This window comes from Pygocentrus nattereri, chromosome 20 (assembly GCF_015220715.1).
Source record: "Pygocentrus nattereri isolate fPygNat1 chromosome 20, fPygNat1.pri, whole genome shotgun sequence".
NCBI lineage: Eukaryota > Metazoa > Chordata > Actinopteri > Characiformes > Serrasalmidae > Pygocentrus > Pygocentrus nattereri.
This window is the reverse complement of record NC_051230.1, coordinates 13,863,862-13,878,381: the sequence shown is the minus strand read 5'-3', so window position 1 is coordinate 13,878,381 and position 14,520 is coordinate 13,863,862. Positions and strand designations below refer to the sequence as shown.

The following is a 14,520-nucleotide window of genomic DNA, read 5'->3' as shown; positions in this document are numbered from 1 at the left end:
CAACACAACACAACAGTACACTTTCACCATATAATACATTTTAGTTACTACTTCCACAATCATTAACCTAGTGAAAACAAACAGCCTCAACTAAACATGTGTGACAATGATGCTAAAATAAAACATAATAATAGTAATAACTGCAAAAGTGTATTTCTTGAAGAACATGCAAAGTGACTGTGCAGCCTAAGCTAAGATGTTGCTAGGCAGTTGCTATGCACAGGTGGTTGCTAGGGTGTTGCTAGATGGTTACTATGGTACCCCAGATGGGACTTTGGAAGACGAAACCTGGGGGCCTGGATAACACTGAGAATAGAGAATTATCTAGCCAATGTCACTTATTACAGTTAATAATAGTTCATACAGACCTGTTATCTCAGACTTAGCCATATCCTCATTAATGCATCCTTGCACTCATGTTACAGCACCTATTCTTTGTAGCTGTGTAATGTATTGTACAGTACTATGAAAAAGATAGAGACCACTCTTCATGTTTAATTTCCAGTCAAAATGGCAACTGAAAATAATTTTCCAGTTAATTAACAATAATTAACTGAACTTGCACATAAGGCTTAACAAGTAAATGTAATATTATTTGTTCAGGATTTGGTGTGTGCACCCTTTGCCTTTATTACATCTTCCCTTTCGGCTTGCTTTCATTTTTTTAAGGAAATCTGTAGGGACATTTTCCACACCTCAAATGTTTAGTCTTAGAAATTGGTTGCATGTTCTACTTGTTGACAATCCATATTAGCCCAAACACATTCAATGGTGTCTGTGCCCAGAGCGGTGTTCTGAGAAAACCCATAACTTTGCTGTTTTCTCATTTTGTTTATTTCTGTTTCTTAACAGCTACACATCCTTAGCATTGAGTTGTCTTCTCACAGTAGAAGGATAGACAGAAAAACCTGTGGATTTTTCGGATCTGAAGCAAGAATGGAGTTTGATTTTGTCCTGTCTTTCAAAAGATGAAAGCTTTAAGTACTGTTTGCCTTGTGGTGGCAGTTTTGATGGTCTACCAGGTCTTGCTTGTTTGCCATGAGTCCCATTTTCTGTATATCTTTTTGAACTCCAAGTTTGGAAACTCCTGTTTTTTGCTCAATTTCATTTTACGTTAACCTTCTTTATGCAAGTGTAATACTTTGTGTCTAGTCTCCTCAGAAACATGAAAATGAGTTATTTGTGCTTAATGGCTATTTTGACTGTAAAGTGATTAATTGTGGTCTCTGACCTTTGGACAATATTGTTATATAATTGTGAATATGAACAAAACTGTTGCACCACTGCTGGCCTGCACGTTTTCTCCCTCACTACCAGTGCTAAAGTATAATGAACAAATAAATAGTGATTTCAATATTTGAATACTGCCACCTGGAACCCCCTGAGCCAAAGGGGGTTAAGTTATTAATCGCAAGACTTATAATTTATGAGTAATATAAGTTATGTTTGTTATGAGAGTGAGAATCTGAAGTGCAGCCTCACATATGGTTCCGTGCCATTCCATTCACACATGCATATGTAAGTATCCATCATTTTAAATACACCTGAAAAGGAAATTAGGAGATGTAAAGGGAAAGGGCTATACCTGGTAAATATGCCATCCACAATGCCAATTGATGCCTCTTCAGCTGGTACGAAGGACCCCAGTTGGGCCATGATGGTGACCAGAGCAACCTGACGTATGTATGAGCTTTTCCCCCCCATATTGGGCCCAGTGATAATCATGGCTCGCTTGCCATCACCCTGAGAAAAAAAGTCATAAAAGTAGATGATAACACATGCTACAAATCTACTTGCTGTATAATTTATTGTACTGAAAGCTTTGGCAATACACACAGTCAAACAAAGGTCAGTATAACATTACTGTTACAACAAAACTGTGTATCTTTGAAATGGAAACTGTCATGTGTATTAATATAATGAGATTATACTGTAAGACACTGTCATTTTTAAACAGACTCTTTCGGTGTTATCAACTATTATAAAATGAACACTGAGAAAGTGCAGGTTTAAGGGTAAGAAGGTTAATCCTGTGCAGATGAAATGTTTAATTATTGTTTAATTAAAACAGCAATAAGACAATGTGGTAAAAATATCCAAAAAGACAAATCATACTAATAACATGGGTCCAAGGCACTCGCACCGAAAACTCAGAACAAAGCCCAGCCAAGATCATTCATGGTTAAGTTCTCAAGCTACAGACTGAAGGAAGAGGTACTTAAAAAAGCCTGGCAGAAAAAAGGCTTCGTTTTTCAAGGAAGAAGAGTGAAACTGGACCACGACTATGCACCGCAGCTGTTAAGGAAGCCGAGGCAAAAAACACACTCAAAGAAAGAGGCATCAGATTCCAGACTCCGTTCCTGGCCAGGCTAAGGGTGTCCTACAAAAATGGCATGGTGATCTACCACCCGGTAGAAGAGGCAACAGTGGACATGTCAGAAAGAGGGTTATCTGTGACAGTTCTGAAAAGTCCAAGCCCACTCTTGGACCAGATCCACCAAATGACCTGGTGATTCAGCAGAAAACGGGAGGACCGGAAAAATGCAATTCCAGGCCGAAGCTTCAGGGAGCGGCTCCAGACATTCCGGTGATGATGGATATGATAAGTGATGATCATTCTATTGTTATTTTTTATTTAGAAATTTAACAAGATTTTTAAGTTTAATTGTGGGAATAACTCCCATTATAAAACTTGCCTCCTGCCAAGACAATAAATTCATGAGGAGAATCACATAAAGGGCACATGTAGGATAATGATGAGATCAGGACGTTTCCCAAGTGACACTATGAACCTAAGTTTCAGCTTAAAAGCTGAAGAGGGCCCCCTTTCGCTGTCTGTTGGAAGGGATTTTCCCTCTATACTCATATTCCATCAGAGTTATAAGGTCACAAGAGAGGCCTTAAAATTGGAAGTCACTTATTATTGGTGTTATTATTTTGTTTCCTGGTTATTGGTTATTGTTTGTGTTCATGCTACAGTTCTTTGTTATTCTAGGGTGTTAGACATGACTTATGTACAGGCTTTCAGGGACTTTCAAATACATAACGCAAAGTACCATGCCTATCAAAGTAAGTACTTATAATGTAAATAGTTTGGGAAATCCAATTAAGAGGCATAAAATTTTGGCAAAATTAAAAAGGGATGGCTGTAAAAGGGCTGTAAAAGAGTTGTAGCAACCTTAATATCTACCTAACTAAACTTTTTGTGCACATTTGAAAAAAAGATACTGAGGGAAGATTTGTACTAGGTCAGGGGTTATCTACAGGGTGCGCTGGTTACTTTCCTGAATGTTTATGCCCCTCCAGAAATTTAATGTAATTTTTATAAACACATTTTTGAACTATTAATCCAGGAAGCACAGGGAGTCTTAATTTGTGGAGGAGACTTTAATGTAAGACTTCACCCGACCCTGGACACATCAAAACCTTTTTTCTCAGGAGGGAAGAAAGTCATAAGATATATAAAATTTATGATGGAGGAGGTGGGACTATTAGATGTGTGGAGAGAACTGAACCCGAAAAAGAGAGACTATACCTTTTTCTCTCACCCACAATCTGGCTATTCAAGACTCAAGTATTTTTTCATGTATCAGAGAGATATATCTCGGGTGTTCAATTGCCAGATCGGGACTATAGATTTGTCAGACCATAACCCAGTTTCTATTGATTTAATACTAGGCAGTGAGGAGAGAAATACTATTTGGAGGCTAAACAAAGGCATTGTAAATCAAATGATGGAGCAATTACAGATGGATATAAAGGACTACCTGGCTGAAAATGATAATGGGGAAGTATCTCCATTAATTCTTTGGGATGCATGCAAAGCAGTTCTCAGGGGGAAAATTATTGGTTATTGCTCAAATTTAAAAAAGCAGAAAAAAGAAAAACTGGAATTAAGAATTAACAAACAGAATTAAAAACATCAGAGAACATTCATAAAAATACATTAAACCAAGAAAAAAAATTTAACTGGAAAAGAAAAGAAATTAATTAAATGAAATTTATGCAAATGACAAAAAAGCTAATATTTCTTAAACAAAGATATTATGAAGCAGGAGGAAAGGCAACGAAATTGCTTGCTTCTTCTTCTTTTTGCTGCTTCCTTTAGGGGTTGTCACAGCGGATCATCTGCCTCCATCTTGCCCTATCCATTGCCTCCTCTACTTTCACACCAACCATCTCCATGTCCACCATAACTACATCCATAAACCTTCTCTGAGGTCTACCTCTTCTCCTTCTACCCGGCAGCTCCATCTCCAACATTCTTTGACCAATATATCCACTATTCCTCCTCAACACATGTCCAAACCATCTCAACCTGGCCTCTCTGGCTTTATCTCCCAACTGCTCCACCTTTACTGTCCCTCTGATCTGCTCATTTCTAATCTTGTCCATCCGTGTCACTCCCAACGAAAATCTCAGCATCTTCATCTCCGCCACCTCCAGCTCAGCCTCCTGTCTTTTAGACAGAGCCACAGTCTCCAAACCATACATCATAGCAGGACGCACTACTGTCTTGTAAACCTTCCCTTTCACTCTTGCTGCTATCCTTCTGTCACACATCAGCCTTGACATCCGTCTCCACCCACTCCATCCTGCCTGCACCCTCTTCCTCACCTCTTTTTTGCACTGTCCATTGCTCTGGATGGTTGACCCAAGATATTTGAAGTCATCCACCTTTACAACCTCTACTCCTTGCATTAAAAAAACAACAAGCAGAAAACACAATTCATAAAATTAAGGACCCCTTAACAAACTCTGTGCACTGCAAACTTGGAGACATACATCATTTAAAACATTTTACAAAAACCTCCATACACAACCTAAAATAGATAAAACAAATATGAAAGCCTTTTTCGACAAGATCCAATTACCTAAAGTGGGGGACGAACAAAATGAGGTTCTAACTAGTGAAATAACTGAAGAAAAAATTATAAAAGCAATGTCAAATTTAAAACCAATAAGGCATCAGGACCAGACGGGTTTCCCTCAGAATGGTACAAGGATATGAAAGACCTATTGATCCCAGTAATGAAGGATGTATTTAACCATGTGCTTGAGATTACAAAATTTTTACTCATATTCTAGCAAAAAGGACTGAAAAAAATTCTTTCCCAGGTAATAAGTTTGGATCAGACAGGTTTTATTCTACAAAGGCAGACATAAGATAATATTCGCTGAACATTACACATAATTGAGCAAATAGTAGGTAAAAAACATCAGGCAGTATTTCTAGGTCTTGATGCAGAAAGGCTTTTGATCGTGTTAACCAGGAGTTTTTATATGAAGTATTGCTAAAATTTTGATTCCATCAGACTTTTATTAAAACAATACAAGTATTGTATAAGGACCCAAGGGCGAGTATAAAAATAAATGGAAGTATATCAAACTCTCTTAGTTTGGAAAGAGGTACCAAACAAGGCTGTCCAATTAGACCATTGCTGTTCGCATTATTTATTGAAGCATTAAGTCAGAGTATTATTCAAGATAAAAATATTACAGGTATTAAACTGTTTGGTCAAGAACATAAAATCTCCTTATTTGCAGATGACATTTTAATTTATTTGTCAAATCCAGAAAGCTCAATCTTAAAACTGCTATCTTCTTTGGATGTTTTTAGCACCCTTTCGGGATATAAACTGAATATTCCAAAAACCCAGATACTAAGTTTTAATTATAAACCCAGTCAGACTCTAGGCTCTAAAATCCAACTGGATTGGAGCTTGGACCATATGAAGTACTTAGGAGTAAACATCCCAAAAGACTTAACGAAATTATATGTCCTAAATTTGGATAATTTAAACCAGAAATTAAAAAAAGGGAAAAAAGCAAGAATAAAATCTCAAACTCTTCAACCTTCTTCAACCATGCCTTAAAGATTATTTCATATCCTCCCAGTTGAGACATTTATTCTGTTGGTGCAAACCTGATTACAGAGCAAGATGGGAAGAAACTGAGGGTAAAATAGCAGGGCAAACTACGATTCAGGCATTTTCAACCAATTTACACTGTATAGTTTCCAGGGTTTAGAAAATGTACATGGGTTAAACAATAGTGAATTTTATAGGTTCATTCAGGTATGCCACTATATAAATAGTAAATTGAGAGAAGGTCAAAAAGCATTTAAAAACAATCTACTACTACTCTTTTTATTAGTGCATATAAAGCAGATCCTGGCCTTAAGGTGATTTCTAGAATATATAGGGGATTTCAAGAGGTGAAAATAACAAACATGGCATACATAAAGCAAAAATGGGAAAAAGACACTAACAGTAGTATTTTGGACGAAATCTGGACAAAATGCTGTGAATTTCAATGAGATAAAAGATAAGGTCAGTATCATGGAGAATATTTGGATGGAAGAGCCTTAGCAGATACTTCACTACACCTATTCAGTCATTTCACCACTGATGTTCATCTAATTGCTGGAGGAATTGTGGCTCTCAGGAAGCCAATGACTATCAATTGTTTTGTGCCTGTCCAAACATAAAGACCTTATGAGATTTTGACTTATGAACTATGAGATTTATGCAGAACTAGGTATCATATTCAGGCCAGAAATCACTTTTAATTGCAAAGAACTTCTTTTTGGGCTTCTACTTTCAACGTCAGCAAGCACTCAAACCAAGTATTTATTTGGAATACTTAGTGTTGCAGCAAGGAAAGCAATCACAAAGAAATGGCTTAAGCCTGAAACACCATCCCTCCAGAATTGGTATGATATAATTTATGAAATATTCGTAATGGAAAGAATAACTCTCAATTAGACTTCAGGATGACAAATTTGAAGGAATTTGGGAGAAGTGGAAAAAGTATATTTCCCTGAAATGCCCTTCTTTTGTTTAGATACACTCTTTTATTCTGATTATTCATTGTATTCATAAGTCAATGTTCCTTCTTTTATATTCTTAGCTGCACCCAAGTTCTATTTGAGTTTTGGTTATTTTTATTTATGTGTGTATGTGCATGTATGTATGTGTGTATGTGTATGTATATTTCTTCCTGTTTAGCATTTTTGGTTTTGTTGTGGTATACAAATGTAAAAAAATGAATCGCATAGGTAGGGTAATCTAAAATGCTTCAACGTATAAAATGCTATCATACTGATATGTGATTCAAAAATTATATAACACCACAGGTAAAGATCTTGTTGGGATGCAGGTCAATTCAATGTTAGCTTTCTAACCGCTGCTTTTGATGGTGGGGGGGTGGTAGGGTGGGCCAAAAAGGCAACCTATCTTCATCATGAAAGTAAAGGATGTGTTTTCAGGCCACAGCCAACTAGGTAGGTAACTTAAAAGAACTGTATAGTTTTGTAAGGACTGACAATTATAAATCTATTATACTACCTACTATCGGAAATCAAAAGTAAGTGAGTTTGACTCACCATAGACACAATACTGTGCAAAATGATATATAAAGCCATTTTTCGAAGAAACAACTATGTATTTACTCTGAAAAGACACATTAGAATAAATTGAAATAAGTAGACAATACAAAATGATTGTGTGTGTGTGTCAGTTAGCCAGTTCTCCAGAATCACAATATTTATAGTTACCATCCATTACTTGATGTATGTAACAGCTTGAATGCAGGAAGAAGTCAGCAACCAAACTTGTGTTCTTCTGACCAAGATAAAATAACTTTTTTGCTTTAACTTTTTTAAAACTAAACAAAATGACTTGCTATGGTATTTATGTCTTTGTATTTATTTTAATGTTATGTAGTGTTTTCACTGTCCGGAAGCACATTTACTGCCACATTTCTTGGCTGCCTAAAACTTTAATGTACTATATGTTTAGACAAAGCGAACAGTGACTGATTCCAATGCCATCTGCTCAGTCACTGTGATTTCTCAAGGAGACTTCTTCTAATTTCTTGTCAAACCCGTCAATCTTGGAAACCGTCAGCATACATATTAGGATTCAACAATAACTAGGCGGCATGTGCTGTTTGGAACATTGTTCATGTACCCAGAGACACTAAAGAGGAAATTCATGTTTTTCTACCTAATGTGTCAATGTGCCAGTCAGTCTCAATTCAGAGCATCCTCAAGGAGAACCCAAAGTCAGCCTTCTATGAAGCAGAGCTAAAGGATGTTAACTTAAGGATGAAACAGTAGTAGTAGCAGCTATCTTCAAGCCTTTTTGTAAATTCTTTAATTGAAAGCAGTTTGTTATACAGTGTAAGAAACCACATAATCAAGTCTATTTAAGACTGCTTAACAATCTGATATGGCTTGAGGCAAGTTTGTGACATTTTTGCACAATGTTAATAGCTATATGGTTCTATTTCTTGTTCAACCCATCATTTGAAAGCACTCAACATTTTAAAATCAGCTAAGGCTACTTGCTAATTTGGTGCTAGCCTGAGACTCTGGAATGCATGCAGTCATCAATGTAGAGCTGATTGAGGATAGTAGTCATATATGTCTCCCTTTAAAAAAAACCATACTAGATTAAGACTGTCATCCAGCAGCATTTACAGTTAAAGCCCAAAATGAAGCCAAATAATAAAACAAATAAATCTCAGGACAGTTTAAAAAAAAGTGCAAAATTGCATTTCAAATAGTTCTACCTATTTGAGATGAGAAGTCCTAAATCTTCCTGAGATTCCATCTGATAGTACTGTTGCTAGAATAATGACGGTGTGTACAAATGGGCTAACATGACGGCAGATGAATTTCATCTTCAATTCATCTAGCTTTGCTGAGTAGAAACAATCCAATCCATAATCCACACACACACAGAGAGAGAGAGAGAGAGAGAGAGAGAGAGAGAGAGAGAGAGAGAAGCACAGTTACAAAAGATTGGCCCATGTTTCAGTCGCATGTCCTCGCTGGCAAAAAAGGATTAACCTGCTGTAAAAAGCACAGGGCAGCCTCTGACATCAGCGCATCCACCCACAGCCTTCTATTCGCTATGTTTAAATTCCTCAGCAATAATCAGGCTTCACAACTTCCCCCACATCTATAGGCAGCAAGATTTCAAAAAGGCTTTTGGCCAGTGCAGACAACACCAGTAATGAAAACAGATTAAAAAAACTGATAAGGACTGATGAGCATTTGACAGCACCTGTGAGAGAGGCAGTACTACACTAGGGCTGTGCAAAATACCGTTTGTTCATCGTTTTTACAATACTGACCTTTTTACTGATATCACAGAAGGGAATTTCCCTGTAATCAATGAAACAGTTATACTCTGTGCTGTGAGCGACCATGTCTATGTCTCCCCAGACCTGCATTTGTATGAACATTAATATATTTTAATATAATATATATAACATTATATATTATTAATATATACATTAATGTATGAATGTATATATGTATCTCTTTAGCTACTTTCAAATGAGATATTACTAAGTTTTCTTGTTCTTTATTCTGTTTACTCTATTTTTGTTTTATTTGTCCCTGAGTTAAATAATTGTAAGTAATCTATGTGCTTGTCTGGTCTGCTCAGTATATTACATGTTATTTGTACACACACCAAGACTAGTTCCTCGTTTGTGTAACATACTTGGTGCAATGAAACGATTCTGACCGTGGATTTTAATATATAGCAAGGTATATCACAATCGCAGTATGTAGCATTATAATTGCAGTACTGATGTTTTGTCCATATCAAGCAGCCCTTTGGACTGTTTCTTTGACCATTCACTTCTTGCCAGGGCCAAATCTCATTTGCAGCAAATCACATCAGAGCTCAGAAGCAACTTAAATGTTTTCCCACTAATGTGAACCAATCTGATTCCACCCCATTCTATCTGAAAATAAAACAGAGTTCTTTCCGGAAATCATTGCTAAACTCATCTAGACTACTGTAGCTCTAATAAACAGACTCAATCCTATGTATACACAAAACAACAGAGTGGAGTGCTGCAGAAAGGCAGGCGGAGAAAGTCACTAAACACAGCTTAATTACAGGCTGGGCATTGACAGTATAATCACTGGGTAAAAATCAAGGCATTAATAATTCTTTGTTTACAAATATCTGTTTCTCTTTTCAGCTTCAGATTTGAACAATGCAGATTTCTAGGCAATGAATATTTCATTACAGAGGGAACTTGTGAGAACAGTACGACTGGCCCAAAAAGGATTTTACAGTCTCTGAACACTCATTCTCAATACAATCCTTAAAATATTCATATTTACACTTCATAATTCACCTTCCTTTAAGTATATAAGTTAATCAAAAGTTGTTTTTTTAATCAAAATATTCCAGTTTTCAATTAGTAAAAAAACAGTTTATGCATTTATCCATATTTTTTTACTTTGGACATCTAAAACAGGTCAAGATACAGATGTCCTGTTTTATAAGATCAAATAAGGAGACAGATGAGTCTGACTGTATTTTTGTGTACCTAGATAAGAGAAGCGAACTCCTTTAAAACATTAATTACCAGTTTTGCTAATTTACTGAATGAAAATCTATGTTCATTCTGCACTGCTAACTTGCTCAAAGTTCAAATTCCACTTCAAGTAAAATAACTTTAAGCTAAACAAGTGACTGAGGACACAGTTGGCTTCTTCGCTTGAGTGCTGCTTGAGAGTTATAACTAAACAAATTGATGTGGCTATTTTGTTTTGTTTAAACTTTGTCATTTTTATATCTTTAACTTCTCTTTTCAGTCATTCAAAGAAAAGGGATGACCGTAATCGTAGGAGGAAGTGTGGCTGTGTTCAGCCTTTAGCTTATATTAGGTGGGTATGACATGCATTCTTAAGTAAATGTCATTTTTCCTTGTGACCAACAGTGACCAATCAAACTCTGAAAACCATCAGAGATCTACCAAAAACCTTCCAAATACTAAATAAGAGAAAGAAATACTAACAAACATGAATTATTATTAAAAAGGTGCAATTTCTAAGATTTTTAGTTTAAAAAATTTCAAAATTATGTAAAAATTATCACCAGAATGTGAAGAACGTTAGGTAACAGACAACTGCATGCTAACCAGCTAGCCCCAGCATAATGCTGTCTCGTAATACCATTTGGTACCTAAAGAGGCGAAAGTGAATCATGTTGAAAGTACCACCCTTTGTTGCTCCATTTAAGGACAGATAGTCAATGATGGCAGAAGCTCTTAACCACTGACCGTTATTACTACTGCTAGCCATTCTTGGCAGGAAACCATGTTTGGCAGTAAAGAAGTGACATAAATAGAAGCAAAGCAAGAGTTAACACAGGTGTTGCTTTCCAATTTGAGAGACAGCTTTTGGTAAATTAAAGGAAAAAGTTTGATGCTGAATTAATTTCTTCTAGACCGGTAAAAGTTAAGAAGGAGGAGTGAAGAGGAAGGAAGAGGGACTGTGCATTTCCTTGTTTCTTGCAGTAAAAGTGGACACCACAACTTTCTGATGATACATTACCCTCTATTTGTTTGGAGTACAGCGTATGATTAATCAATGCATAATCATACATATTGATCCTTTAAACTAATAGGTAATTATTGTAACAATGGTTATAATAACTCTAAAGATGTGCCACTGTGGTATACCTGCTCATATGTTTTGTTTACAGCTGAATAGAGACAGTAAATTCCAAAGCATATGAACATTACTGAAGGCCTTTTTAATAAATCTGACTAGGTCACAAGACTATTTAAGGTGTTTAAGACATTGTGCTAAAATCAATATTACATAAAGATTATCAACTCGACATTTTGCTGCTAGGAGTTTCCTTATTTGTGGTGAAATGTCAGTACAGCCTACAACCTATTCTAGTTATCTAGGATAATACAGTGCATAATAGCAAAGTCTATCAAATTGTATATGTTTTTTATTGCATGCATTATAGTAGCTTCATGGTGCCTGTTGCACACTGCACATTACAGTAAATAAAAGTGCTGAAGGGAAAAAAAGGGGAGTTTGGATCTAGGACATGCTTAGTCCAGTGTCTAGTCCTATGATTAGTTCTCACCTGGAGCTCAGTGTCATTTGGCACATACTGGTCCTGTTCACCCATCAGCATGTCAATAACCGGGTGTCTGCCTGCCTTAATCACTATGTGACGCTCATGCTCCAGAACCTCCGGCCTGTACGCAGCACATCCAGAAAAAACTGAGATTAGAAATGGCTAACAGAGAATAAAAAGAAAGACAGTAAATTTACATTAAGTTTCCATATCATGTAAAATTCATTCTGACATCCTGTTTTATAATGATTACGTTTGATAAAGTTTAATCCCCCAGACCAGCCACAGCCATCCAAGGCCAGGACTCCAAGAGAGCACAATTGGACTTTGTCACTGGGGTAATAAATTATACAGTCGTATGCAAAACTTTGGGCATCCCTGGCCAAATTACAGGTTATGTTGATTTTCTAAATAATAAGAAAGTACACATCCTCTACACAGAACACATTGTTCCACATTTTAATGCATAATTCCTAATTTTCGCTGAATTTAACATATTAGAGAAGGATAAAACTTAAAGTGGCTTGTGCAAATATTATAATGTTTTATATTTTATGTATTGTTTAAAACATCTTAAACACAGCAAATAAATATAGAATTTTTGAAGAAAAATACTGTATTTACATTTCATGATGTGTTAACTTTTTACTTAGAATTTCAACAAAACATGTACCTTGACTGGGGATGTTCAAACTTTTGAATATGACTGTACTTAAAGCTCAAATGCTTAAAAGAAAATTGTTTTCTTTTTAACCTCTATTTCTTAAAACATTAACTGGAAAAAATACCATTATTAATTGGTTATTATGTTAAAAATGACTAAAGTGTGAGAAAATTTATTTTTCTAGTTTTCATGTTTGTTCTTGCAGAAATTACATTTCTTGCATGTTCACAGATTTTTACTTTGTGTCTTATTCTGCATGAATGTGCATAAAGGGAAAGAAACTATCTACAAAATTTAGCACTCTTATGAAACGAACTGCAACAAAAAAAGTCAAAGAAGAGTGCTATAGGAGATTTCGCAGAGCCGGCTAAATATACATAGGTTTGGAAGTGTAGTGTAAGGAGCGTCTCTGGCGCTCAGTCGAACAGGAGGGAGGGGGTGGAGGAGCGGAGTGGAGGGGGTGTAGTTGGCGTAAACCTCAGCCTTCAAAGTCAAATCCACTCCCCCACACAGCCTGTGAGCAGCAGAGGGAGTGGGCTCCGTGCGCTCCGGGGGCGGGCTGGAGCCTACTGCTGGCCAGGGAGAGCCGGAGCGAGGGCCCTCTGGGGTCCCCCCACTCTCAATCCTCTATCAGAGCTTATGTAAGGAGCTTCAAACACCTCCCGCAAAACACAACAGAGGAAAGCAGACCCGATCGGAGGTGCGAAAATGCGCTTTTTACGGCACCACAGGCACCATCCTAACTTTGCCTGTATCTTTACAAAGAACACTGACTACAGATGACAAAACCAGTACCGATGGCCAGAAATGTTGGACTGGATATCAGAGGGGAAAAAAAAAAAAAAATGATCTCATCCAGTTGTATAACAAATCTGATATGAAATATTCCATTATGACTTGTAACAACGCATGATGTTAAGCAAATAAAAGCTGGTCATATAGATGTGAAATTAAGAATGAGTGGGCCGTATTAAGTAATACTACTAATTCACCTTAATTTCATCTAGCCCTAAACCTAAAACTGACTTCAACCCCATGCTTAACGTCTACACTAAACCTGATCTTAAACTGAACGTCTGTATCTGCTGGAAGCTATCAAAGTAAAGTGGTAGAAAACATTAGGCTCCAATATTAGAGTTATTTTATTTTTTTTAAAGGGCCATGTCATGAACATTAAATTTCCCTTTTTTGAAATAAAATAGTTGGATGCACTTCTCTCTTTACTCCATACAGTCAATACATGGAAATGTCCTGCCAAAATAGCCCATTTTTAGTTCACTGTTTTTGTGATGTCACAAGAACTAACGCGCTTATATCTGCCTATGCAGCATATAGCAGTTTAGCGCCACCAATTTGAGTTGACGTTTTAAGGACTGTTCCAGCCTGGACAGTTTTTTTCTATTAAGGTGCAATACAATTTGTAATAAAGTGCAATAAAGGGCAGTCAAACAACAGGTCTTTAATATTTGCCATCTTAAAGGCACTGTAACAAACAGTCTGTTTAATTCTGAAAGAGTGAAAAATGGAAAAAATGAATTATGAACATTTTTACATAAATAAGTGCCATCACGTTATAAGTACACATCATGAAAAAATAAAAGAAGAAGAAAGAAAATAAATGGAAAAAGATTATAAAATAAAGGTCTTACAAACAGCCTAATTGCACTAATTAAAAGTTGAACTGAATAAAAAAGCTGTAGTTTTGTATAAGGCATGTCTTTTTGTATAAGGCATTTTAGACCATTTTTAGGCTCTCTTAGGAGGAAGCGCTTCAATTAAAAATAGCTCAATTAAAAGCTTAGCATTCTCTAAAAGAAATAAAATTGGATCACAATCAATATAATCAGATACTAAAAGAATTTAGTATTAGTATCGTAAAGGAAATAGTGGTATCATATCTACACATTCCACTAAGCTCAAAAGCACGCTATCAACTACCAT

At 36.3% G+C, this 14,520-nt stretch overlaps 1 protein-coding gene across 2 annotated transcripts in view; it reads right to left on the bottom strand.

Annotated features, from left to right (window-relative positions):
- msh3 (mutS homolog 3 (E. coli)) overlaps positions 1–14,520 on the bottom strand; it is a 98,757-nt gene that overhangs the window by 32,181 nt on the left and 52,056 nt on the right. For both annotated transcript variants that reach the window (XM_037531957.1, XM_017691101.2), the window contains exons 19-20: positions 11,922–12,036; positions 1,586–1,743 (exon numbers count right to left, since the gene is read on the bottom strand). In XM_037531957.1, the coding sequence (XP_037387854.1) occupies positions 1,586–1,743; positions 11,922–12,036 (273 nt within the window). The remainder of the gene's footprint in view (positions 1–1,585; positions 1,744–11,921; positions 12,037–14,520) is intronic.